This window comes from Bufo gargarizans, chromosome 2 (genome assembly GCF_014858855.1).
Source record: "Bufo gargarizans isolate SCDJY-AF-19 chromosome 2, ASM1485885v1, whole genome shotgun sequence".
In the NCBI taxonomy this organism is placed as follows: domain Eukaryota; kingdom Metazoa; phylum Chordata; class Amphibia; order Anura; family Bufonidae; genus Bufo; species Bufo gargarizans.
In genome coordinates, this window is record NC_058081.1 from 580008421 (window position 1) to 580034133 (window position 25713).

The 25713-nt window shown below is 45.7% G+C and overlaps 1 protein-coding gene across 4 annotated transcripts in view; it reads left to right on the plus strand.

The window, feature by feature from the left end:
• The first annotated feature begins 5247 nt into the window (after positions 1-5247).
• The window catches only part of LOC122926750 (cryptochrome-1-like), a 33763-nt gene continuing 13297 nt past the window's right edge, over positions 5248-25713 (plus strand). Inside the window, exons 1-9 of one of the 4 annotated variants that reach the window (XM_044278228.1) lie at positions 5248-5284; positions 7343-7565; positions 7699-7893; positions 14728-14846; positions 15351-15505; positions 15679-15819; positions 16081-16248; positions 16507-16647; positions 16857-17008. In XM_044278228.1, coding sequence (XP_044134163.1) covers positions 5263-5284; positions 7343-7565; positions 7699-7893; positions 14728-14846; positions 15351-15505; positions 15679-15819; positions 16081-16248; positions 16507-16647; positions 16857-17008 — 1316 coding nt within the window. In that variant the 5' untranslated portion in view covers positions 5248-5262. Of the gene's footprint in view, positions 5285-6557; positions 6693-6736; positions 6757-7304; positions 7566-7698; positions 7894-14727; positions 14847-15350; positions 15545-15678; positions 15820-16080; positions 16249-16506; positions 16648-16856; positions 17009-25713 lie in introns of those variants that run through there. The other 3 variants (XM_044278225.1, XM_044278227.1, XM_044278226.1) reach the window with 3 other exon arrangements.

Here is a 25713-nt window from a genome sequence, read left to right on the forward strand (position 1 = left end):
AAGCTTGCCCTCTGAAACACAAGATTCATACCTACCTGCTCCACTTCTTCTGGTCCTCGTGCTGTTTACCTGCAGATGCCCACGGGCACAGTCACATGCACTGCTCCCTACAATAACAGGCTTCATCGTTGACATGCTGCTTGTAGCCACATCCCTGGTGAAGCAGTGCCTGTGGCCATGCCCATGGCCAGCCGCATTTAAAGGGGTTGTCCGGGTTCAGAGCTGAACCTGGACATACCCTTATTTTCACCCAGGCAGCCCCCCAATGTTGGCATCGGAGCATCTCATGCTCCGATGATCTCCCTTGCCCTGTGCTAAATCGCGCAGGGCAAGGTCTCTTTTGTTTTCAATAACACACTGCCGGGCAGAAACTTCCGTCCGGCAGTGTGTTCGGTGACATCACCGGCTCTGATGGTCTGGCTTTAGCGCTGCCCTAGCCGTTTTACTGGCTAGGGCAGCGCTAAATCCTTCCCATCAGTGCGGGTGACGTCACCGGGGTTCCTGGCAGCCCCATGGAGAGCCCCGATACGTCACTGGATCCCCAAAAATGCCTTTGCCCTGCACATTTAGCGCAGGGCAAAGTAGAGCATCGAAGCATGAACTGCTCCGATGCTCAAGCCAGGGGAGCTGCCGGGGTGAAAATGGAGGTATGTCTGGGTTCAGCTCTTTTTTTTCAGGGGGCAGGCTGCGGGCACTTGATAAAAAATAATTATTACCGGAAAACCCCTTTAAATATATGTACCAGCGATCCACAAAAGTACAATTGGCACACAAACAATTGCTACCACTACACAAACACCAGTGAAAACACTGCAAATAATGCCAAACTGACATGCAGTTCTCTTAGCTTAGCGGAGCAGGCAGAAGCAGGAGCCCGCTCCACTCAGCTAATCCTGGCATAGTACATGGGTACAGGGTACCCATGTGCTATGCCAGGAGTTAGTAATCCTCCGGGAGCACGGGCAGGAGCAGCAATATGCGCTCCTGCCCATACTCCCTGCGCTACGGCCCAATTCATAAATCTCACACTCCGTACACGCCGCTGAGCTGTCAGCAGTGTACAGAGAACCGAGTTTTAAGGCTACTTTCACACTAGCTTTCGGGGTTCCGCTTGTGAGTTCCGTTTGAAGGCTCTCACAAGCGGCCCCGAACGGATCCGTCCAGCCCCAATGCATTCTGAGTGGATGCGGATCCGCTCAGAATGCATCAGTCTGGCACCGTTTGGCATCCGCTCCGCTCAGCAGGCGGACACCCAAACGCTGCTTGCAGCGTTCGGGTGTCCGCCTGGCCGTGTGGAGCCAAACAGATCCGTCCAGACTTACAATGTAAGGCCTCATGCGCACGGCCGTGTTTCACAGCCGTGTGCGGGCCGTGGAACCGCGGCCTGGATCCCTCCTGAGAGCAGGAGCGCACGGCGTCACTGGTTGCTATGACGCCGTGCGCTCCCTGCTGCCGCCGCAATACAGTAATACACTGGTATGATCTATACCAGTGTATTACTGTACTGTGCCGGCAGCAGGGAGCGCACGGCGTCATAGCAACCAGTGACGCCGTGCGCTCCTGCTCTCAGGAGGGATCCAGGCCGCGGTTCCACGGCCCGCATACGGCCGTGAAACACGGCAGTGTGCAAGAGGCCTAAGTCAATGGGGACAGATCCGTTTGAAGTTGACACAACATGGTGCAATTTCAAACGGATCTGTCCCCCATTGACTTTCAATGCAAAGTCTGGACGGATCCGTCTGACTAACTTTCAGACTTAGAATTTTTTATCTAAAAGATAATGCAGACGGATCCTGAACGGATCCCATCATCTGCATTATAGGAGCGGATCCATCTTTGCAGACACCAGACGGATCCGCTCCAAACACAAGTGTGAAAGTAGCCTAAGCACACAGGGAGTGGTGCGCTTTAGGGACATAAAAGACTAAGTAAAATACAAAATTAGTTAATAAATTATATTAGAAAAAGTTTTATTAGGGCATTTAGGGACATCATATTAAAAATTGTTACAAAGGTTTAGTTACTCTTTAAGGACATGAATGCAAGTGAATTCAAGGACAGGGGAGGAGGCAAAATTGCGGTGAAATGATCTGGGAATGATGACTGCCCCCTACTGCCCACCCTTAAATCCACCCCTGGGGTTTACACAATGCCCATGACTTGCAGCTAAACTTGCTCCAGCCACCATTGGCAAGTGCAGGACTATGAATTAATACAAAAAAATCCTATGTATCTCCAGACCAGCTGAAACCCTTATCACTTTTATTTTTTGGCCACTAAACAAACCATTGCGTTTGCTTGGAAAAAACAGAGGTGGACTTTCCTGAGCTCAGTCACCTATCCGGGTTAATGAGAAGCTTATCGGTCTGTTAAACACCAGCAAGGTAGGCATGTAATAGCAGATCTGAGCTCCTGGTGGACTACAGCAGTCACATTCCCTCTGCTAGACCTGTTTGTCTCTCAGATAAGAGTTTTCCCAACTAGTTTCCTCCTCGATCCATCTCAGCAGCCTTCTCAGTGACCTCCCTCTCAGGAACCCCATCCCCTTGAGTCTTCCAACTCTTTTCTTTATTCTAGAAGCAGGGGTGCACCATCAATGAGGCCAGGTGAGGCACCAGGTAGAAGAAAGAGGGGGCAGAGGAAGGGCCATGGGCAATGAGCACTTTCATTGTGGTAAAGGAGTTAGGTTCTCACTATTAGGCCTCATGCACACGGCCGTTGTGCGGCCATCCGTGCATTGGAGACCGCAATTTGCAGTCCCCAATGCACGAGCAACGTCTGTGCGGCGGCCTGATCCTGCCGCACCGCAAAAAAATAGAACATGTTCCGCACAGCAGCTCCGGATTGCATCCGTGATGCAGGGAGCACATGGCTGGTGCCCGCATATTGTGGACCCACTGTCTGCATCCCGCACATCGGCCGTGTGCATGTGGCCTTAAGCCTCATGCACACAACCGTAGTTTGGGTCCGAGTCCGAGCCACATTTTGTGTGGATTGCACACGAATATATTAATTTATATGGGTCCACAAAAGAAAAAAAACAGACGGCACACTGATATCACCCATGTGCTGCCGGTATCCATGTCTCCCTCCCACAAATTATATACAGTATATTTAGTTTTGCAGATAAGAATAGTCATTTCTAGTAGAAAAATGTGGAATACACACAGCCGGTATACATAATCTGCAAAAAGGATACGTTTGTGTGTGTATAGCCTTAGGCTGATTTCACATAAGGCTACATGCACACGACCGTATTTTGTTTCAGTGTCCAATCCGTTTTTTTTGCGGATAGGATGCGGACCCATTCATTTCAATGGGTCCGCAAAAAACACGGACAGCACACTGTGTGCTGTCCGCATCAGTATGTCCGTTCCGTTGCTCCGCTAAAAAAATAGTGCATGTCCTATTTTTTTCTAGTTTGCGGACAAGGATAGGCATTATTACAATGGATCCGCCAAAAAAACGGATCCGCCACAAAAAAACGGATGCCATACGTAACATCATCCATTTTTTTTTTGCGGACCGCAAAACACATACGGTCATGTGAATGTAGCCTAAGAGATACGGAAGGAGTCAGGGATTTTTTAGTGTTTTTCACGTGGACAAATGAAGAATGGCCTAGCAGCCATCAGTGAAAAATGCATTGCGTCCGGATCCCTCCCATTTTTCACACAAGCTGCTGTACCCGTGTTGCAGATCTGTCCTATCTTTTGCAGTGCTGAGGCATGGAACCGAAGTGTCTGAGTGTTTCTGTGGGCTTCCAATCCGTGCCTCCGCTCGGAAAAAGAAAGGACTGCCCTATCTTTTGCTGTATGTTGCGGATCGTGGATCCCTTAAAGTCAATGGGTCCGCATCTGTAGCACGGAGTGCACACGACCAGTGCCCGTATATTGTGGACCCGCTGTTTGCAGTCTGCAACACGGGCACGGCGGCCATACGGTGGTGTAACTGAGCCCTTACTGGTGCACTTTCAGATATGGTTCAGTGCCTTCAGCTGGCCGATTCCTGTTCTCCTCAGACATCTGCCATCAGGGGGGAGTCAGGAGACCCCATCCATACATATTGGATGGTCAGTCGGTCCTGCTGAAATCAGTGGTGTGGCAGACATTTATTTAATGTGTACGGCTTTACCATTGTAAGTTTAAACCATTATAACCAGAGCCCATGACTCTATGGAAAACTGGAAATTGGTTCCAAAGCCCCAAAATAACATCCTAAAATAAGAGAAAATTAAGATTAAATTTAACTACCACAGATAAAGCATATTACTAGCAGCTAGAAGTCTCAAAACTGGTGTAAAGGATAACTGAGTTGCCCATAGCAACCAACCAGATTCCAGCTTTCAGTTTCCAAAGGAGCTCTGAAAAATGAAAGGTGGAATCTGATTGGTTGCTATAGGAAACTCAGTTTTTCCTTTACACCACTTTTGATAAATCTTCCCAGTGTACCAAAAAAATTAATAAAATGGAGGCGTCCTCACCTTATGTCTGAAGGAGAAGCTCATCCTGACACAGATAAAGAGCAGTACAGAACATGTAGTACCACACAGTACCGCAGAGGGGCGCTACTAGGTGGCTAATACAGACGTTTTACCAGTGTAATGGCCGTGTTGATTGGTTGGATCCTCCAGTCAATCACATGAACCACAGATCAGCAGTGTCTGAGGCGTCGTAAGTTGAGACTGGTACGATGGTTTAATTAGGAAATACCATTGTCTGTAGAAAATACTGTATCCCGAGGCCACTGTAACATGAGAGCTGAGGCGTTTTGTTGGACCCGTCTGTATGTTTGCCGTTTTAAAAATGAATTAAAATTAGAATATTGTGAAAAGGTTCAGTATTCTAGGCTCAGAGTATTACACTCTAGTCAGCTAATTAATCCGTACCCCCTGAGCAAAGGGGACCTCAAAATTGTGACTTTGGGGTTTCATAAGCTGTAAGCCATAATCATCCAAATTATAACTAATAAAGGCTTGAAATATCTCGCTTTGCATGTAATGAGTCTCATATATTAGTTTCACCTTTTAAGTTGCATTACTGAAATAAATCAACTTTGCACGATATTCTATTTTTTGAGTTTCACCTGTATGTACATGTGTCATGTGGCCAGAAACCATCGTGGTTACAGTGCTGCCATCTACAGGGGATGGCGGTAACCACATGTATGACCAGTCCATAAGGGCTTATGTACACAAACATTATTTTTTTTTGTTCCGTTTTTTTACAGGTCCACTTCAATGAGTCCGGAAAAAACACAGAAATGATCTGTGCATTCCGTTTCGGTATGTCCATGACGCAAAAAAATAGAACATGTCCTATTCTTGTCCGTTTTGTGGAAGAGGACAGGCATTGTTACATTGGATCTGCAAAAAAAAAAAAAAAGGATGCAATACGGATGTCATCCGCTTTGTTTTGTTTTTGGGCGGATCCGTGTTTTGCGGACCACAAAATACATACAGTCGTGTGCATGAGCGCTAATACTGCAGCACTACAGGCTGCCATGTCACTGAGGAGCTTCACCAGGGATCAGTCCCTGTGTGTGGAGGGGTTGGGATCCGGAGGTTGACCGTTTGGAGACCGTGGCTGGGGGTTGACAGCACTTTTGGACTTGCTCCGTTAGATCTTTCTCACTCTTCTTGCCTTGAAGGTGTATTCCATTTGTGAGGACCTATCCCCTGCCCACAGGATAGGGGATAAGTATTATACCGGTGGGGGACCTACAGCTGGGACCCCCTTTGATCATGAGAGCAGGTAGCCCATACACCTCGGAGCCCCCTTGGAATCAACAGAGTGGCAAATTATACATGCAAACTGCTGCTCCATTCATCTCTATGGGAGTTTTAGAAGTAGCTCAGCGCCATACTCAGCGAGATGAATGGAGCAGCGATGCGTATGCTCGACCCGCCACGCCGTTCATTTCAGGGGGGCTCTGTGGAGTATCTGTTACTCATTGTCATGACAGTGGTAGGACCCCCACCAGTCTAATAGTTATACCTTATCCTGTGGATAGGGGATAACGTTTTAACAACCAGGAATACCCCTTTAAAGGTGTTTAGAAAAACATGGCCAAAAACAGTGCCACACTTGTCCACAGGATGTCAGTGGTATTGCAGCTCAGACCCATTCACTTCAATGAAATTGACCTGCAATACCAGACACCACCCACAGACAAGAGTAGCGCTGTTTTTGGAAAGAAAAAAAAACAGCCATGTTCTCGGCTTTGCGGTTTTTGGCTGCAGCAATAATCTTGCCATTAAATATATCGAAACCCTGGTAGAAAATGAAAGCCTATAGGGTCGTTCGGGACTGACATTCACCCTGGTACAAGCCGCACGGTGTCGGCCTGCAAGGCATCGTCTATCCAGGATGTATAGAGAGGGGGTGATCTGTATTCGGGGTGATCCAGCCAGAACTGATAGAAGATAACGCTTTAGATCCTGGAGAATCTGGCGCTATGCGGCTTCTGATGATCACATTGGCCGATCCCGTCGCACCGCCCCTTCAGCATTTCTGTCCAGGGAGTAGAGGGTTACAGGTGGGGGTGTGACTGCAGCAGCTCGTTCTTATTGGCCTTTCCGGCGGAAGCTCCTCCCCCTGAGGGCATACACTGTTTTGTAACTTTTCAGGTAACGTGATGTAACCGTGTGAGATCCTGGAAGGAGCCCTCTGCTGGACCAACCGGGACACGAGGTACCGACCGCTCTGCTGCCCTCCACTGACTACTACTCTCATCATCATACTGCACTGATACCCAGTAATGTCGCCCAGCCACTATGATTACTCTCATAACCCTTTACTGATACCAAGTAATGCTACTACTCTCATCATCCATCCACTATTCACCCTTTACTGACATCCAGCAATACTAGACTACTACTGTTACCCCACCATCCTTTAATAACTTTACGCTAATAGTCAGTAAACTGCCCTTACCCCGATGATCCTCTATTGACTCTGCAGTGATACACTACCACTCTCATCATCCATCATGATACTGCACGGATACCCAGTAATGTTAGCCAGCTACTATGATTACTCCCATAACCCTATACTGATCTTACAATGATAACAAGTAATGCTATACTACCATTACTCCCATTATCCGCTGACATCCAGCAATACTACACTACAACTCTTACTCCCACCATCCTTTAATAACCTTAGACTGCTCTTTCTGCCACCATCTTCTACTTGCTCCTCTGACCTTATATTGATACTCAGTATGCCTATGCTACTACTACTCCCACCCTTACTTTTGAGTGACAGTCAGCTTTTCTACTTCTCCGGTATTTTCCTCTACAGACCCCACAGCCCATCTGAACCTTCTCCTTTCTGCTCAGCAGCCACCATGCCGCAACGGTCTATCCACTGGTTCAGGAAGGGGTTGCGACTTCATGACAACCCTGCCCTGTTGGCCGCCATGAAAGGCTGTGAGGAGCTGCACCCCATCTTTATTCTGGATCCCTGGTTCCCTAAGAATATGAAAGTCAGCGGCAACCGCTGGAGATTCCTCATCGAGGCTCTGAGGGATCTGGACGAAAACCTGAAGAAGATAAACTCCAGGTATGGCGAAGCACGTAGTGGCCCTGAAGGGGTTAGCCTGTGGCCCCTCTGAGCGGGAGGCCCTTACTAGAAAGAGTTTCTGCTCTAGCTGTTTATGGGGTGCTTCATTCTCCGCTCATTATGTTCTGTGCAGGTTGTTTGTGGTCAGAGGGAAACCAGCTGAAGTCTTCCCTCAGCTTTTCAAGAAGTGGAAGGTGACGCGTCTGACATTTGAAGTGGACACAGAGCCGTACTCCAGGCAGCGGGATGCCGAGGTGGAGAAGATGGCCTCCGAACACAATGTCCAGGTCATCCAGAAGGTGTCAAACACCCTGTATGATGTAGACAGGTGGGTGGAGCGCTCCCTGGTGTTTATTGTAAACAACACAGCTTATGATATTCCAGTGGTCCCTCAAGTTACAATGTTAGTTGGTAGTGGGACGACCATTATATGTTGAAACCACTATAAATGTCCATAACTATATGGAAAACTGGTAATTGGTTCCAAAGCCCCAAAATGAAATGGCCAGGTTGATTGGTTGGGTCTGAGTCTGTGGTATTGTATGTTGAGTCTAGTTTCAGTTTGGGCTCCATCAGACCATGCTCAGACTGGCCCACCGGGGAGGTGGATTCCTCGGTGGGCCCCCAGTCTCCTGCGCCCCAGATAAGACGGAGGAGTAATTATTTCTCTTGTTTCTCAGGAGAGAGAATTATTGTAGCCACTAGGTGGCAGTATCGCACAGAGATGCAGCCTCCTACTGGTTTAAATTGTACAGGAGGCCCCGCAGTATCTTCTAAACTTCCCGGGCTGCTGGCAGTGAAGGAGGAGAGAACATGTCTGGCCATCCTCCTGCCCTCCCTGCTGTCAGGAAACTGGCTGCTGGAGAGAAGGACTCCTCTGCGGTGCTGGGCTGATTTCTCAGCTGTGTGACAGTAGTGAGCTGTAGGAGACTGTAAGGCCTCGTTCACACTTCAGTGTTTAGTCAGTGATTTCAATCAGTGATTTGTGAGCCAAAACCAGGTGCAACTCTAAACACAGAACAGGAGCAGATCTTTCCCTTCTTCCTCATGTCTGTTGAGGCTCCACTTCTGGTTTTGGCTCACAAATCACTGATGGAAATCACTGACCAAACACTGAAGTGTGAACGAGGCCTAAGGGGGAAAGAAGGGATTTGTTTATAGTAGACTCAGATTTGTGTCAGTATGCTGCTCTCTGCAGAGTTCAGAGTGGCATTGGGGGGACTCTGCCCTAGGTCCCCCTCAATGCCTCTGCTTTACGTGCACTGCTATAAGTGCCCCAGCTCCAGATGCCCTCCAATACCTCCACTCTAAATGCACCACTAATATTGTCTCTTCTCCAGTTACCCCTGCTCCAGGATCCACACTATTACTCTGCTTCAGGTGACCCTAATGTCTCTGCTTCAGTTATGACCCTCCGTTTGTGCCCTTGGGCTTTGTTAAAGGTCGTGACCTGCAAAGGGGGTTGGACTTATGCCCGAAAAATTCTGCACATGCGTCACATTCTCCAGTATTGACACATATTGTTTACATGGCGGTAGTGATGATATTCCGTATTTACAGGCATCACTGCTGCCATGTAAAGAGATATTGTTGGTGGAGGATTTAAAGGGGTTGTCCAGGTTTTAAAGTTATCCTCTCCACACCATAGGGCATAACTATATGATTAGTGGGGTCCGATTCTGCAACCCCCACTGATCCCAGGAACGGGTCCTGTTCCCCCTTTTTAATGCCGTGTAGGCTACACATACGCCCTGCTGCTCCATTCATTGTCTTTGGGACCACTGGAAATAGCCAGCGCTGTACTCTGCCATCTCCAGCGACCCCATAGAGAATGGATGGAGAGGCAGGGCATATGCTCGACCTGCCACTCAATCAAGAAGGGAGATCAGTGGGGGCTCCAGAGTTCAGACCCCACGGATCACTTAGTTATCCCCGATCCTGTGGATAGAGGATAACTAGAAAAGTGGACACATGCCCTTAAACAAAAGAGCATTTCTATTTTAGTTTGACCCATATTTTGGGCCAGATTTTAAATTTTTATTAAAATTTTTTTTTTTTTTTTTTTTTACTCCCAAAGAAAACCTTTTAAGGATAGTGAATGTGGAAAGGTGAAACGGCTTTGACATGACAGGTGATAAGTGTTTGATTGGTGAGGGTCTGACTGCTGGGACCACCATGATCAAGGGAACGTGGTCTTAAAGGGTTGTCTCACTTCAGTAAATCTGATTTATCATGTAGAGAAAGTTAATACAAGCCTCTTACTAATGTATTGTGATTGTCCATATTGCCTCCTTTGCTGGCTGGATTCATTTTTCCACAAGAAAATTTAGACTAAAACCTTCAGAATCACAGGTGCATATCCATGAAGCAAACATAATTACAAAAACAAAATGGCTGCACACCATTATATATGCAAACAATAGAGCTAAGAAATGGGGGTCATTCTAGATAAAAGTGGTATAATACCGACTATAAATGAGTAATGGAAGCTCTTAGCGCACATACGTGTCGGGCCCACCTACCAAGCGTCAAGGTGGCTTCCGCAGATGGGTCCCTATCTCTAAAGATACTGCCTCACTTTGGACTTACTAAAGCCTCCAATATTCAGGGCTGTGTAACATGTTCTGTTTCATTTAATTTACAGAACATATTCACAACTTTCAAGATGGGTTTTTCTTTGTGTTACAAAATAACAGAAAAAGTCAAAGTGTATAACTATTCACTCCCCTAAAGTCAATACTTTGTAGAGCCACCTTTTGCGGCAATCACAGCTCCAAGTCGCTTTGGATATGTCTCCACGAGCTTGCCACATCTTACCACTGGGATTTTTGCCCATTCCTCCTTGCAAAACTTCTCCAGCTCCTTCAAGTTGGATGGTGTGAGCTTGTGACAGAAATGCTGATGTCAGCGATGTGTCACTCATGAGCTAAAAGTCAGTGGTTGCCGAGAACCAGCATCATAATCATTGCAGCCCAGGCCTTGAAAAGAGTCAAATCTACCTGAGAAGAGTCCTGGTTATTCCTAATCTCCTGCTCTCCCCCATCTGCTGATGATTGGCAGTTCTCTCCTAGAGAGAAAGGGAGAAAACCAGGTAGAAGACTGTCAGCCATCAGCAGGTGGGCAGGAGAGCAGGAATTCATGAATAACCAGGACTCTTCTCAGGTGGCCGGGACTCTTTTCCAGGCCCAGTCTGCAATGATTGTGATGTTGGTTCTTGGCAACCACTTACTTTTAACTTATAAATGACAGACCGCTGAAATCAACTCACCTGTCTCTACTTTATAATACCGTTAGTATGGGCAGCATAAAGATGATCACAGGTTCCCTTTAAGTCTGACCACAGATTTTCTATTGGATTGAGATCTGGGCTTTGACTAGGCCATTCCAACACATTAAGGCTACTTTCACACTAGCGTTCGGGGCTCCGCTTGTGAGCTCCGTTTGAAGGCTCTCACAAGCGGCCGCGAATGGATCCGTACTGCCCTAATGCATTCTGAGTGGATGCAGATCCGCTCAGAATGCATCAGTCTGGCACCGTTTGTCCTCTGCTCCGCTCAGCAGGCGGACACCTGAACGCTGCTTGCAGCGTTCGGGTGTCCGCCTGGCCGTGCGGAGGCAAACGGATCCGTCCAGACTTACAATGTAAGTCAATGAGGACGGATCTGTTTGAAGTTGACACAATATGGCTCAATTTTCAAACGGATCCGTCCCCCATTGACTTTCAATGTAAGTCAAAACGGATCCGTTTGCACTATCATGAACAAAACGGATCCATTCTGAACGGATACAAGCATTTGCATTATAGGTGCAGATCCGTCTGTGCAGATACCAGTTGGATCCGCACCTAAACGCAGGTGTGAAAGTAGCCTTACATGTTTCCCCTTAAACCACTCAAGTGTTGCTTCAACAGTGTGTTTGGGGTCATTGTCCTGCTGGAAGGTGAACCTCCATCCCAGCCTCAAATAACGCACAGAGTGGTGCAGGTTTTGCTGAAGAATATCCCTGCATTTAGCACTATCCATCTTTCCCTCAACTCTGACCAGTTTCCCAGTCCCGGCTGCTGAAAAACATCCCACCGCATGATGCTGCCACCACCATGTTTCACTGTGGGGACGGTGTTCTTTGGGTGATTGTGATGTGTTGGGTTTGCGCCAGACATAGCGTTCTCTTTGATAGCGGAAAAGTTCAATTTCAGTCTCATCAGACCAGAGCACCTTCCTCCATACATTTTGGGAGTCTACCACATGCCTTTTTCGCAAACTCACAACGTGCCTTTTTGTTTTTAGTTGAAAGTAATGGCTTTCTTCTGGCCACTCTGCCATAAAGCCCAACTCTATGGAGCGTACGGTTTATTGTCATGCTATGTACAGATATTCCAGTCTCTGCTGTAGTACTCTGCAGCTCCTCCAGGGTTACCTTAGGTCTGTGTGCTGCCTCTCTGATTAATGCCCTCCTTGCCCGGTCCGTGAGTTTCAGTGGGAGTCCGTCTATTGGCAGGTTTGCTGTTGTGCCATGTTCTTTCCATTTGCTTTTTATAGATTCGATGGTGCTCCTGGGGATCATCAAAGATTTGGATATTTTTTTTTATAACCTAACCCTGACTTGTACTTCTCAACAACATTGTCCCTTACTTGTTTGGAGAGTTCCTTAGTCTTCATGGCAGTGATTAGTTAGTGATGCCTCTTGCTTAGGTGTTGCAGTCTCTGGGACCTTTAAAAAAAGGTGTGTATATGTAATGACCGATCATGTGACACTTAGATTGCACACTGGTGGACATCATTTCACTAATTATGTGACTTCTGAAGGTAATTGGTTGCACTAGAGATTTTTATGGGCTTCCTAACAAAGCGGGTGAATACATACGCACATGCCATTTTTCTGTTTTCTATTTCTAAACAATGGTTTAATTATATATTTTTCTCATTTCACTTCACCAACTTAGACTATTGTGTTCTGATCCATCACATAAAATTCAGATTAACAAAACATCAAACTTTAGGCTGTAATGTAACAAAATACGAAAAAAGTCAAGGGGGGTGAATACTATTGCAAGGCACTGTATGTTTGTGCATTTTGCTGTGAATATCTACCATCATACTTCATATATAATATTTCTGTTATCAGTGTAAGTGCTCATAAACACGATTGTTGGATGTTTCGCAGTCCGCAAATTGCGGATCTGCAAAACATGGATACTGGGTTTGTGCATTCCACATTATGTGGAACAGAACAGCCGGCCTCTAACAGAACAGTCTTATACTTGTCTGTAATGCCGATAGAAATAGGACATGTTCTATAATTTTGTGTAACAGCCATGCGGACAAACAGATACGGAATGCACATGGAGTCATTGCCGTTTTTTTGCAGCCCCATTGAAGTGAATGGTTTCACATACAGGCCACAAAGGGGGAAAAAATTGTACAGACACGGAAAAAAAATGTTTGTGTGCTGGAGCCCTAATGTGGGCCCCCAGAATCAGTTGCACTGGTGGGCCCTAGGTACCCCAGTCCGGCACCGCATTAGACCACACAATTCTTGGGCCAATTATTGGGAGCAAGCATCCATAGGGACGCTCGCTCCTTATAATTGTCCTGTATAATAGAGCAGCCGACCAGACGATAAATGCTCATTTGTTGGCTGATGACCATCTTCCCTCAAGGTGAAAGATGCCCAATTATCGGCAGCATGTCTACCCTTGTAATCAGGGATGTGCTGCAGATTATCACTCCCACCTTCACTTTGCATCAGTCTGTGTAATATCAGGCAGTGCAGACGAGCACCGATGCATATGTTATTATCCACCGGCGAACATCAGGCAGTTTAGTAGGGCCCTAAGAAAGGTCATTGTAAGTCCTGAGGCCATTGTATCTTGAAGGACATCACAGAGAAAAACAAATTTTCATTGAATAATACCAATAAGATCACATACACGTGGAAAAGCAATGATACAGGGACTGACACCATCTCGTCACAAAGATAAGAAACCCTGGTGGAACGCGCACCGTGCTCTGAAGCCTCTACTAGTCTACCCCATGTGAACGTCCCTGATCGATTGACAAGGGGCAGTTTTTAACAGCAATGAGGCTCTTCATGTGTAGACGCCGCGCCCTCTGCTATATTAGTTGGCAATAACGGTGGGACTACAAGGGGCAAATCTGTATAGAAGAGTAGCGCTCATGTGAAGGAAGTCTAAATGCGCTGTAAGGCCATGACTCAAGGTAAAGAATTGTTGCTGTGCGGATGACGCAGTGGCAGATGCACCAAAATCCCATGACTACGGGAAGAATTACTTTCACCCAGAGGTCAGTACCAAGCCGCTGACTCTGGGACTTAACAGCGCATGCGTTGTCAGACATCGAGTCCCTTGTAAAGAGAAATTTCTTCCATCGGTAAGGGTGGGTTCACATCACGTTTTATGCCTCCGTTTGACGTATACTTTAGAAAAAAAGGATACAAAAACGCAGCACACCGCATTTTTGTATCCTGGAGAGTAAAAAAAAATTATACTTTTTTTTTTCTTTTTACAATAAAACGCTATGGTGAACGGATGCCACTGTGTGGCATCAGTTTGAGGCGTCTGTTTAACGTATACGTTAAAAGGATGTGAACCCACCCTAAGATGCACGCATGCGTCAGACCATAACCTAGGAGATGTATCCGAGGCATGCACACACCCGATAGGCCCGTGGACAGAAGTCTCAGGAGAATGCTGACCTCGCATGTGCACACACCAATACAGTGAAAAGAGGTAAAAATTATTGAAAACCCTACAAAAGTAAAATGCCCAAAATGGAAATGAGGAAGACTTAAAGGGCCTCTGTCAGCAGATTTGTACCTATGAAACTGGCTGACCTGTTACATGTAGGTTTGGCAGCTGAAGACATCTGTGTTGGTCCCATGTTCATATGTGCCCGCATTGCTGAGATAGTTTTAATATATGCAAATTAGCCTCTAGGAGCAACGGGGGCGTTACTGTTACACCTAGAGGCTCTGCTCTCTCTGCAACTGCAGTAAAAACGTAATCACTATTGCTTTTATGCTATTCTCTTTGATATAGATTCCATAAGCTATGTAGGCATTGACCATTTGGTGAGTTATTATGCCTTATGTACTACGTGTGGTTGGTTAATTTCATCACGTCGCATCTTTTCTTGTGCTGCAGAGTGATCGCTGAAAACAACGGCAAGCCTCCTCTAACCTATGTCCGCCTGCAAACAGTCCTGGCCTCCATAGGTCCCCCAAAGCGCCCTTGTCCAGCACCAACTAAAGAAGACATGAAAGGTACAAACTATACTCCTGAAGGAAAATCCAACCAAAACTAGAAATCCGGAATAAAATCCCCAGAAATGAGGAGTGGGGGGGATCAAGGCTACAATGTGTACACAGCCTGATGTTAGACTTCATAAAATAATATTTCGTAGATATATAATAAAATATATTTAATTTAATTGGATTTGAAGGTATGAGGTATCTGCCTCCTCTTGTTAGCGAGTTGCAGTACCATATGTCACCATTGTAGTTTTTTATATACACTCCAGTGCAACAGCGCCCCCAGCTGCAATCTAATGTTTTCCTCGTATATATTTATTAATTCAATTGCTCCCTTCATGAGCCAGGGCAACTTGGCTAATGGAAGAGAAAGGGAGTGTGGAGGTCGCTAAGGCTCCTCTACTTAGGTAGGGCAGCTCACATGGTTGTCACTTGGTTGGAGATGTATTCTGCAGCTTCTAGTCAATTGCTTTGAAAGGAGGATGAAACCATCACTAAATCCACAATCTTTCTTAGATTGCTGCACTCCCTGGAAGCCTTCATATGAGGAGATATATGGGGTTCCCATATTAGAAGAGCTAGGACAAGACCCCAGCAAGCTGGGACCTCACCTGTACCCCGGGGGAGAGAGCGAGGCCCTACGACGACTGGACCTGAACATGAAGAGGACGGTGAGGAAATGCATGACAATTGTCTGCATCCAGATGCAGGTGTTCATTATTGGACTTACACTGGACAGATTGCAGCTGATTGCTTGAAAAGTAATATAGAATTGGAAGACCCTTACCCTGTAAAATGATGATCTATAGATCTGATCTTTTCTTTCTGGTCTCTTCACTCTTAGGCCTGGGTGTGTAACTTCAAGAAACCAGAAACTGAACCCAACTCTCTTACTCCCAGTACGACGGTGCTGAGCCCCTACATGAAATTTGGTTGCCTATCCACACGGATCTTTTACTGGAGACTGACCGAGATCTACCAGGGGGTGAGATGTTCGCTGGTTGCTGTGTTGGGACACTGGAGCAATATCGATTTCCATATTCTCCTTTATTAGAGTCAAAGGTTACGGAGGTTTCCCTTTAGGATTCTCCCTCTATTAGCCTGAGAGAAGGACAACTACAAAGAGGAAACCTGGCACCCTGTTGTATTACACAGGTTCTCACTGACCAGTGGTCACCATCCTTCACCTCTCTGCACAGTCACGATTTATTCACTTTCCACATTTTCTCTTTTTGCATTTGTCCAGAAAAAGCACTCTTCACCTCCAGTGTCGCTCCATGGGCAGCTCCTATGGCGTGAGTTCTTCTACACGGCGGGAGCAGGGATTCCCAATTTCAACAAGATGGAAGGAAACACTGTGTGCGTTCAGGTGGATTGGGATGAGAACAAGGAATATCTCAAGGCATGGAGTGAAGTGAGTAATGTAGAGAGGACTGATATTTTATCCTTTACCCTTTAGACCTGGTTCAGATGGCGCAATACATGAATGATGCAGTGAGGTCCATACATCCATGTAGGACATTGACCTGTGACCGCCAGAGACAGTAGCTCTGGTGAGATGTGACTTGCACCTGTTAGAATAAGGCTTTGCATTATAAGCTCATATGGCGAGGGAATCTCTACTCAGTCTGTGTATGGTGATGATGACCTTGTGTCTTATGACCTTTCTCAGGCCAGGACTGGTTACCCCTTCATTGATGCCATCATGACTCAACTGAGAACAGAAGGCTGGATCCACCATCTTGCTCGACACGCAGTCGCCTGTTTCTTGACTCGTGGAGATCTGTGGATATCATGGGAGGAAGGTCAGCAGGTGAGAATAAGCATAGCTGTGTAATGTGAAGTAAGGTCAGTCCATCTTGGATTATCTGATGAGAGAGAGGGTTGGTAGCCCATTTTGAGGAATGTTACTGTGGGGAAGGGTTTTAGTTGGATTGATCAGCGTGGTCCTGGGCAGTGATCCTCGGCCATGCATCTAGTGGGGTAGGAAGGATCCCTAATGTCCATGTTCTTTACTTGCAGGTGTTTGAGGAGCTGCTGCTCGATGCTGACTGGTCGCTGAATGCTGGGAACTGGCAGTGGCTCTCGGCCAGTGCTTTCTTCCACCAGTTCTTTCGAGTTTACTCCCCAGTGGCCTTTGGGAAGAAGACAGACAAAAATGGGGATTATATAAAGTGGGTATAAAGTAACCTAATTACCTCATTATAAGCATTAATGGTTACTCCGTCACCAGAATGGACTCATATTTTAAAGGGTTTTCAATGGTTTCAAGATCTCTGCTTGCTGTCATATAGTAACATTCTTGCATATACCCAGAGGCTTAAAATTAGAATATAATATTTCTGGAATCTGAAGATTTGTTACAACTGCATTCAGTGGTTGGGTGACCAGACTAACAAACCATCAGTTATGAGAAGTATTACGTCTGTACAGGTTTTCAGCCCTCTAGTCTAGAAAATGGTGAGGAATAGAAACGCACAGTTTATTAGAAAGTTCTAGAACTAATTACACAGCAATTTAACATAGCTTTCCGGTCTAGGAGCAGACAACCACAATGCTCCTAATGTGTGCCGCATTAAAAAAAGACAAAAACCCTTACCTATCTGTCGTCCTGTGCCGCCGCTGCCACATTCCCCGCAGAACAAGATAGTGGTTTGGTCCCATGACAGCTGTCCTCACTGATGTACTGTTCCAGGAGATGTGACCGGTGAGGCCAGGAACAGGGCAGCAGTGTGGGATCGGCGTGACCATGGACAGATATTTTATTTTATTTTTTTAATGGGCAGCACATTGGGATAATTTAAGACTTAATTAAATAAAATTGGAAAATTCCTTTAAATATCTGTACAATACCTTTATAGCACGTTGATGCTATCTCCATCAGTCCTATAGACTTTAAAGGGAGAGAAAGGGCACATACTTATCTGCTGTTCAAATCAAAAGTGGGGGCGGGTACCCCTGTTCTGATGATCATGGTGTCCCAGCAGTTGGACCCCCAGTGATGAAACAGTTAAGGCTACTTTCACATTGGTGTTTTTTGCGGATCCGTCATAGATCTGCAAAAAAGCTTCCGTTACAATAATACAACCGCATGCATCCGTCATGAACGGATCCGATTGTATTATGTCTTCTATAGCCATGACAGATCAGTCATGAATATCATTGAAAGTCAATGGGGGGATGGATCCGTTTTCTATTGTGTCAGCGAAAACTGATTGACTTACATTGTCCCCATTGACTTACATTGTGTGCCAGGACGGATCCGCACCTCTTCGCGGACAGAAAAACGCTACTTGCAGCGTTATTCTGTCCGCGATGGGGATGCAACCAAACGGAACGGAATGCATTTGGGGGACAAAACTGAAGCGCTTTCTTCCGCTATTGAGATCCTATGACGAATCTCAATAGCGGAATTGAAAACACTAATGTGAAGGTCGCCTAAAGGGTCTGTGCCATGAATTACTTTTCACAAGTTAATTTTCATCAAGTATTCTATCTAACATTCCTATTTTTTTAAAATTTACCTCATTTGTAGTTTCTCTTATCCCGTAAATGCACGAATCCTACTGCCTGGTTTGTCCTGTGACTGCTGTCCCGTTATGCTTTGGAGCAGTGAGATATACATCAGCAGGACAACTTGTTTCTACTGTCCATCATTTATAGAGAAAAATTAATGATGTTTATCTATCGGTCTCTATCCATCACTTGCACTGTAACTAACATGTAACTTCAGAACTAAAAAATTTTGGACCCTAAAGGCGACCCAGGATTGTTCAAACATACTTAGTTCAATGGCCAAACGCTATCCAATTCCTGTTTTTAGGTCTTTTTTTTTTTCTTTTTATTTAAAACATAACATTTATTATTTACTTAAGAAACACAAAATTGCCCGATAAAGAAAAGGTTAAAAATTGAAGGTGACCATGTGAGTCTTTTTCTTTTTCTTATAAATTATTTGCATGCTATGGGATATCACCAGAGATATTTACTTCATATCCCCTTGATGTGCAATGGCTATCTTAGGGTACTTTCACACTTGCATTAAACTTTTCCGGTATTGAGTTTCGTCCTAGGGGCTCAATACCGGAAAAAAACTGATCCGTTTTATCCTAATGCATTCTGATTGGAGAGCAATCCTGGAGCGCTGCTGCTTTCTCAAACAGCTGATCGGCGAGGTCCTGGGTGTCAGACCCCCTCCGATCAGATGCTGATGATCTTCTTTTAAGTGTATCAATATCTTACTTTGCAATTGACTAGCAACAGTGTTGTAAATACATGTCTAATCCTTGTTAAGTTGTTGCCATTAACACACAGTCAGTCAGGGTACTTTCACACTAGCATTATTTCCGGGCATAGAGTTCCATCCTAGGGGCTCAATACCGGAAAATAACTGATCAGTTTTATCCTAATGCATTCTGAATGGAGAGTAATCCGTTCGGGATGCATCAGGATGTCTCCAGTTCAGTCTTTTGGTCTTTTCAAGACGGAGATAATACCGGAGCATGCTAAAGTTTTATCTCCGTCCAAAATCCCAGAACACTTGCCGGGTGTTCACAATGCCGGATCAGTTTTGCCGGGTCTCCGCATGCTCCTACTGCAAAAAATGTGAAATGCAAAAAATAAATGCCTGATCCGTTTTTTCGGATGACACCGGAGAGATTGATCCGGCATTTCAATGCATTTGTCATACAGATCTAACAAATGCCATCAGTTTGCATACGTTTTGATGGATCCAGTAGGCCGTTCCGGCGATGGAACTGCCTGCCGGAATCCTCTGCCGCAAGTGTGAAAGTACCCTAAGCGATAGGTTTAGAATCAGTACTAATAATCTACACAAACTATCTTGCTAGGTCTAAACTTCTAGCATTCACACTGTCACTCATTGCTGCTATCTATATTTAATAGATCTTCTCAATCTAGAGATCTTCTTAATATCTTTTGCCCTATTAAAGGCTCTTTTAAGAGGGCGAGTTGGATATCCCCTATTGTTACTTTCCTTGATGAATGACATATCATTAGTACAATTTCTCCGAGCTCTCAAGTATTGGCCAACCGGGATCCCCCTTTTTAAAGGAAAAGCAAATAACTGTTTGTAGAGGTAGATTTTCTGTATATCTCTGTATCAAGATGACCCTCCTCTGTTTTTATTATTTTTAGATCCAAAAAATAGATCTCATTCTCCTGAATTTCATGTGTATTTCATACCTATATAGTTATTGTTCAATGCCTGGGCGAACTCATAAAATAGTGAATGTCCTCCATCCCATAAGATGAGAATGTTGTCTATGTACCTGCCCCAAAATAATGTGTGGCAGGTATATGACGACAACTCCTCTGTGAACACCAAGTGATCCTCCCACCACCCCAAAAAAAGATTTGCATAAGATGGGGCACAAGACGTCCCCATCGCGGTCCCTTTCATTTGTTTATAATAGTGCTCCTGAAACTTAAAATAGTTGTGCTCCAAAATAAACTCTAACATAGATAATACCAATTCATTGTGCTGTTAAAAATTTGTGCTCTTGGCGCTCAAAAAAGATTTTACCGCCTGTAACCCAAAATGGTGCTGTATATTTGTATATAATGATTCGACATCCAAGCTTGCCAATAGAATATTTGATGTCACTGTGAGATCCTTAGTATCTTTAATATGAGGGTAATGATGTAACAAAGGGCCTCAATATTTGGTCCACATAAACGCTAATCCCCTGTGTCACACTATCATTACCAGAGACTATAGGTCTTGTTCTTGTGCACCTGGGGGAGTGCATAAAATGTTGGACTAGTCGGGCTTTCGTTAAACAAGTATAAAAACGTATCCTTTGTAATTAAGTTTTTCTTTTTTTGCCTCCGTCAAAAGATGTTTCAATTTAATAACTTGTGGGATTTTCTTGTAGTACTCTGTATGTCTTTTTTTTATTTTTTATCTCTGAGTAACGTTAAAATCATATCTATATAATTTTCTCTATCTTGGATGATATTTCCCCCTTGTCACTAGGTTTTATTATAATGTCTTCATTTGTTTTTAACTCCTCTAGTGCAAGAAGTTCTTATTGATGTAAATTAGATGCTGCATGACCTTTTCTCAGTTTTAATCCTTTTATATCTCGTGTTACCAACTGTAACTGACACTGCACATAGAGGATTGGTTATTGAAGGAAAGGAAAAGAGCGCTGTGAGCATGTGCGTCCTGTATTAGAAGGCTCCACTGCAGGACGTAACCAAGAGCAACCGAAATCAAACTGATATGCCATAGGCCAATAATAGTACAGCTCCTGGACAGTGTTTATATTAAATGTGACTATAGCACCACTCATCCTAAAGGGTGCACCCATGTACCCATGCTGGGCATTTGGGTCGGCGTTGGGCCCCCCAGCGATGTCGGGCCCGGGGCTACAGACCCAAACGCCCCAATTATAATCCGCCACTGATTGTATCTAGGTCCAGTGGAAGCAGATACAATTGAGTGCAGGGTCCGCAGTCAGAAAACGGCGGCCCTAAACATCTACCGCTCCTGCTGGAGCCCCTTCAAACACATGATCAGCGAGGATGCCGAGAGTCAGACCGCCACCGACCTAATACTGATGGCCGATCCTCAGGACAGCGGTAATAATAGTCTTTCATTGGCTTATTACGTTACACTTAACCCAGCTGGTGTAAATACAGGGGGTCGGTGGCAGTATTAACCCTTTAAATAAGATATGCATCCCAAGTGGATCCATTCTGTGTGGATGTGCCCAAAACATATGTGACTACATGTGTCAGCCTAGTGAATGACTACTACTCCCCACAGGCAGCGTGTAAAGAGGCGCAGGCGAGTTGCGGGTATAAATGGCGCAGACACAATGCAGGAGCAGAGGACGTGGCAGGAAATCAATACAGTCTCGCTCCCGCGGCAGGGGTTCAGTCAGCAGTATGGGGTGCGCCACAGTCTTATCTACCTATAGGGAGGTATGTACTGAGTTCTCCCTGGTGGTGGCTGCAGGCAGCCGGACGTTTTCAGCTGAATTTAATGATTACAAATAGGGAGCAATATTCAGACCCCCCCTTGTGGAAAGCCCAAGGGGAGAAAAAAAATCTGTGTCACGTGTAGCCCACCATGGCAATATATATTTATACACTAAGCCAAGCCTATTACTCCACCCAGTGGCAGCACTGTAAGAATGCCTCATTTATGCCTCTTTATAGTATAATGTACCCTTAGTACTCCTCAAAAAGTATGAGGCCTCCATAAGTGCCCCCTATACAGTATAACACCCCCATAAGTGCACTCCACACAGTGTGAGGCCCCTTAAGTGCCCCCTATAAATTGTGTGACACCCCCAAAAGTGCACTCCACACATTATGAGGCCCCCTAAGTGCCCCATGCATTCCTAACTTTGAAATAAACCCATCCCATGTTCCCACAAGGAGCGGTGCAGAGCAGGACTGCTCTTCTCCCGTCTACGTCATGTGTGGCCCAGCACAGCAGGTTCGGTGATGTCACTGTATCGGGCCTGCCTGCGCTGAACCACTGGCAGCAGCTAAATGGTGGAGCAGGAGGAAGCTGATGGTTCCTTCTTCACCGCTGTGTCCTGAGGATCCACATACAGATGAAGTCGGAATATGCGGCAGCTCTCAGGGACCGGAAGACAGAGAGCGAAATTAGGGACAGTCCTGCTGGATCTGGAATGGTCGGAAGGCAATGTCATACTGTTTATAGGGACACTGTGCTGACACTAATGATGGGGGTCACGCTAACAGTGCTCTTAATGGAGGCACTATGGCTGTTTTTGGGGTGTGGCTGTTACTCCTGGTTGGGGTCTCCTTGTACCATGTGCATAGACCTGAACTGCATAAATAAAAAGGAATCAAAGAACTTAGAAAACCCAGAAAGATTTTATTTAACTAAGTTCATTAATAATATAGAAATTCTGGAGATGTTAGTGGAGCTCTGCATCATGGATATCTGGCGGGATGGTGGTCCTCTGCATCATGGATATCTGGTGGGATGGCGGTCCTCTGCATCATGGATATCTGGCGGGATGGCGGTCCTCTGCATCATGGATATCTGGCGGGATGGCGGTCCTCTGCATCATGGATATCTGACGGGATGGCGGTCCTCTGCATCATAGATATCTGGCGGGATGGCGGTCCTCTGCATCATGGATATCTGGCGGGATGGCGGTCCTCTGCATCATAGATATCTGGCAGGATGACTGTCCTCTGCATCATAGATATCTGGCAGGATGGCGGTCCTCTGCATCATAAATATCTGGCAGGATGGCGGTCCTCTGCATCATAGATATCTAGCAGGATGGTGGTCCTCTGCATCATAGATATCTAGCAGGATGGCGGTCCTCTGCGTCATAGATATCTAGCAGGATGGCGGTCCTCTGCGTCATAGATATCTAGCAGGATGGCGGTCCTCTGCGTCATAGATATCTAGCAGGATGGCGGTCCTCTGCGTCATAGATATCTAGCAGGATGGTGGTCCTCTGCATCATAGATATCAGGCAGGATGGTGGTCCTCTGCATCATAGATATCTAGCAGGATGGTGGTCCTCTGCATCATAGATATCTAGCAGGATGGCGGTCCTCTGCGTCATAGATATCTAGCAGGATGGCGGTCCTCTGCGTCATAGATATCTAGCAGGATGGCGGTCCTCTGCGTCATAGATATCTAGCAGGATGGCGGTCCTCTGCGTCATAGATATCTAGCAGGATGGCGGTCCTCTGCGTCATAGATATCTAGCAGGATGGCGGTCCTCTGCGTCATAGATATCTAGCAGGATGGCGGTCCTCTGCGTCATAGATATCTAGCAGGATGGCGGTCCTCTGCGTCATAGATATCAGGCAGGATGGCGGTCCTCTGCGTCATAGATATCAGGCAGGATGGTGGTCCTCTGCATCATAGATATCAGGCAGGATGGTGGTCCTCTGCATCATAGATATCTAGCAGGATGGTGGTCCTCTGCATCATAGATATCTAGCAGGATGGTGGTCCTCTGCATCATAGATATCTAGCAGGATGGTGGTCCTCTGAATGATGGTGTTCCTCGGGTATGATTAGGTAATTGAATCAGATCTGTGATCCTGTGCTGTATCCGGTGGTAACACATCTGAATGGACGGTGGTATTTGTGTAATCTTCAGCCCATTCAGGACCCACAAAACAGATGTTCTTAAAGAGATTCTGGTTTATTTCTTCAATGTCGTTTTTGTAGACTTCACTATAAGGCACAGGAATTGCTTGGTTGAGAAAGTCACTTAGATCATCAGCCGGCAATGTTACTGGGGAATCGCTTCTTCCAGCCTCCAGGTCCGCTCAGATGATAGATCAAAAAAATGTCTGCTGTGTGGAAGACGCCATACCCGTGGACTAGGAAGGGACACTCGTTGGAAAGCCTTAGGATGTATCTCTCGGTAATGTGGGACTTTAATGACTTGGATTTTGACTGTATCTTAATTGCCACCTGCTCTCTACGGACGACATCTGTCGCCGAGATGACTTTGCCGAACCCACCCTCTCCGAGTATGTGATGGTAGCAAAACGTATCCGCACTTAAAGAGGCGCACACTTCCTTGGAGCAGGACTGGCTGAGAGCTAGCACAGGTTCCTCATTTTTGATTTTTTTCTTACCCGGTCTGGATTCTCTGGTTTTGCTACCGTCAAGTTGCTCGCTTGATCTTTTCCTCTATGGCGGTGATGGACTGGACGGCGTTTTTTCATCTGGTGCTTCTTTTTCGGTCCCGATCCTGGGTCTCTTATGTGGAACTCGCTTTGAATCTTTCTCCTCCTCATTTTCGGCCGCAGCCTCCTCTTTTTTTCCTCCCTCTACGTCTTTTCCTGGAGCTCATTGTCAACGATTCCAAAAGACGTTAAAAAAATAGTCAATTTACATCCAAACTCGCAAATAACACAGAAGTGTCGCGCCAGTTTGAAGTGTCTGGAAGGACTGAGCTTCAGGAGTCTCGGAACTGTAAAAAGGAACTCTATGATGTCATTGGTGATTGTGATGTCATAGTCTACAGGAGGTTGCCAAGTCCTGGTTTGTGATGTCATAGGATTTGCATATTCAGTGGACAGAGGTCAGCAGTGGATTGTGATGTCATGAACTCCATCTTGAAGGGAAGGGGAATGTACAAAGTCTGTGCGGATGAGGCAAACCAAGGCCCATCACTAACATATCTGATCTTATTACACTGGTTTCCAATGGGGGCAACATATAGTAACCACATGCCGGCTCACAAGACCCCGACCCCCCCTGAACTGAGGTGTTGTGAGGGTATTTTACATAATTAATCCCTCCATGACCAGCCTGTTTAGGGCCCTTTTGACCAAGGGATTTTTTAAAAAGAGCTATATTTTTTTTATTTTTCTGTCTATGTAGCCTTATGAGGGTTTGGCTTTTGTAGGACAAGTTGCAGTTTTTAATGGCACCATTTTGAGGTACACATAACTTTCATTAACCCTTTCTGCATGGGAGATAGGAAAAAAACAACAATACTAAGTTTTTACATCCTAAATTTTTCATCAATCACAAACAACATGATGAGGTTACTCTCCGGGTCAGTACCGTTACTAAGAATGCCACGTAGGGTGGGTTCACACTAGTGTTAGGGATTCCGTTATGGCTTTCCATTATAACATGGTTATAACGGAATCCATAAGACGGAAGGACGACGGATCCGTTCCTCTGCCCATAGACTTCTATTAGGATGGAAAGGAAAATGAATGCATTGGGGACCGCAATTTGCGCTCCCAAATGCACGGGCATCATGTTCAACTTGAATGGGTCCGTGATCCGTCCTACTACATGGTGACCTGAGGAACGTGACTTTCTTCACCCATGTGCCTCAAAAGGTGCAGTCTATTGCAAGCCCCCCATAAAACCATT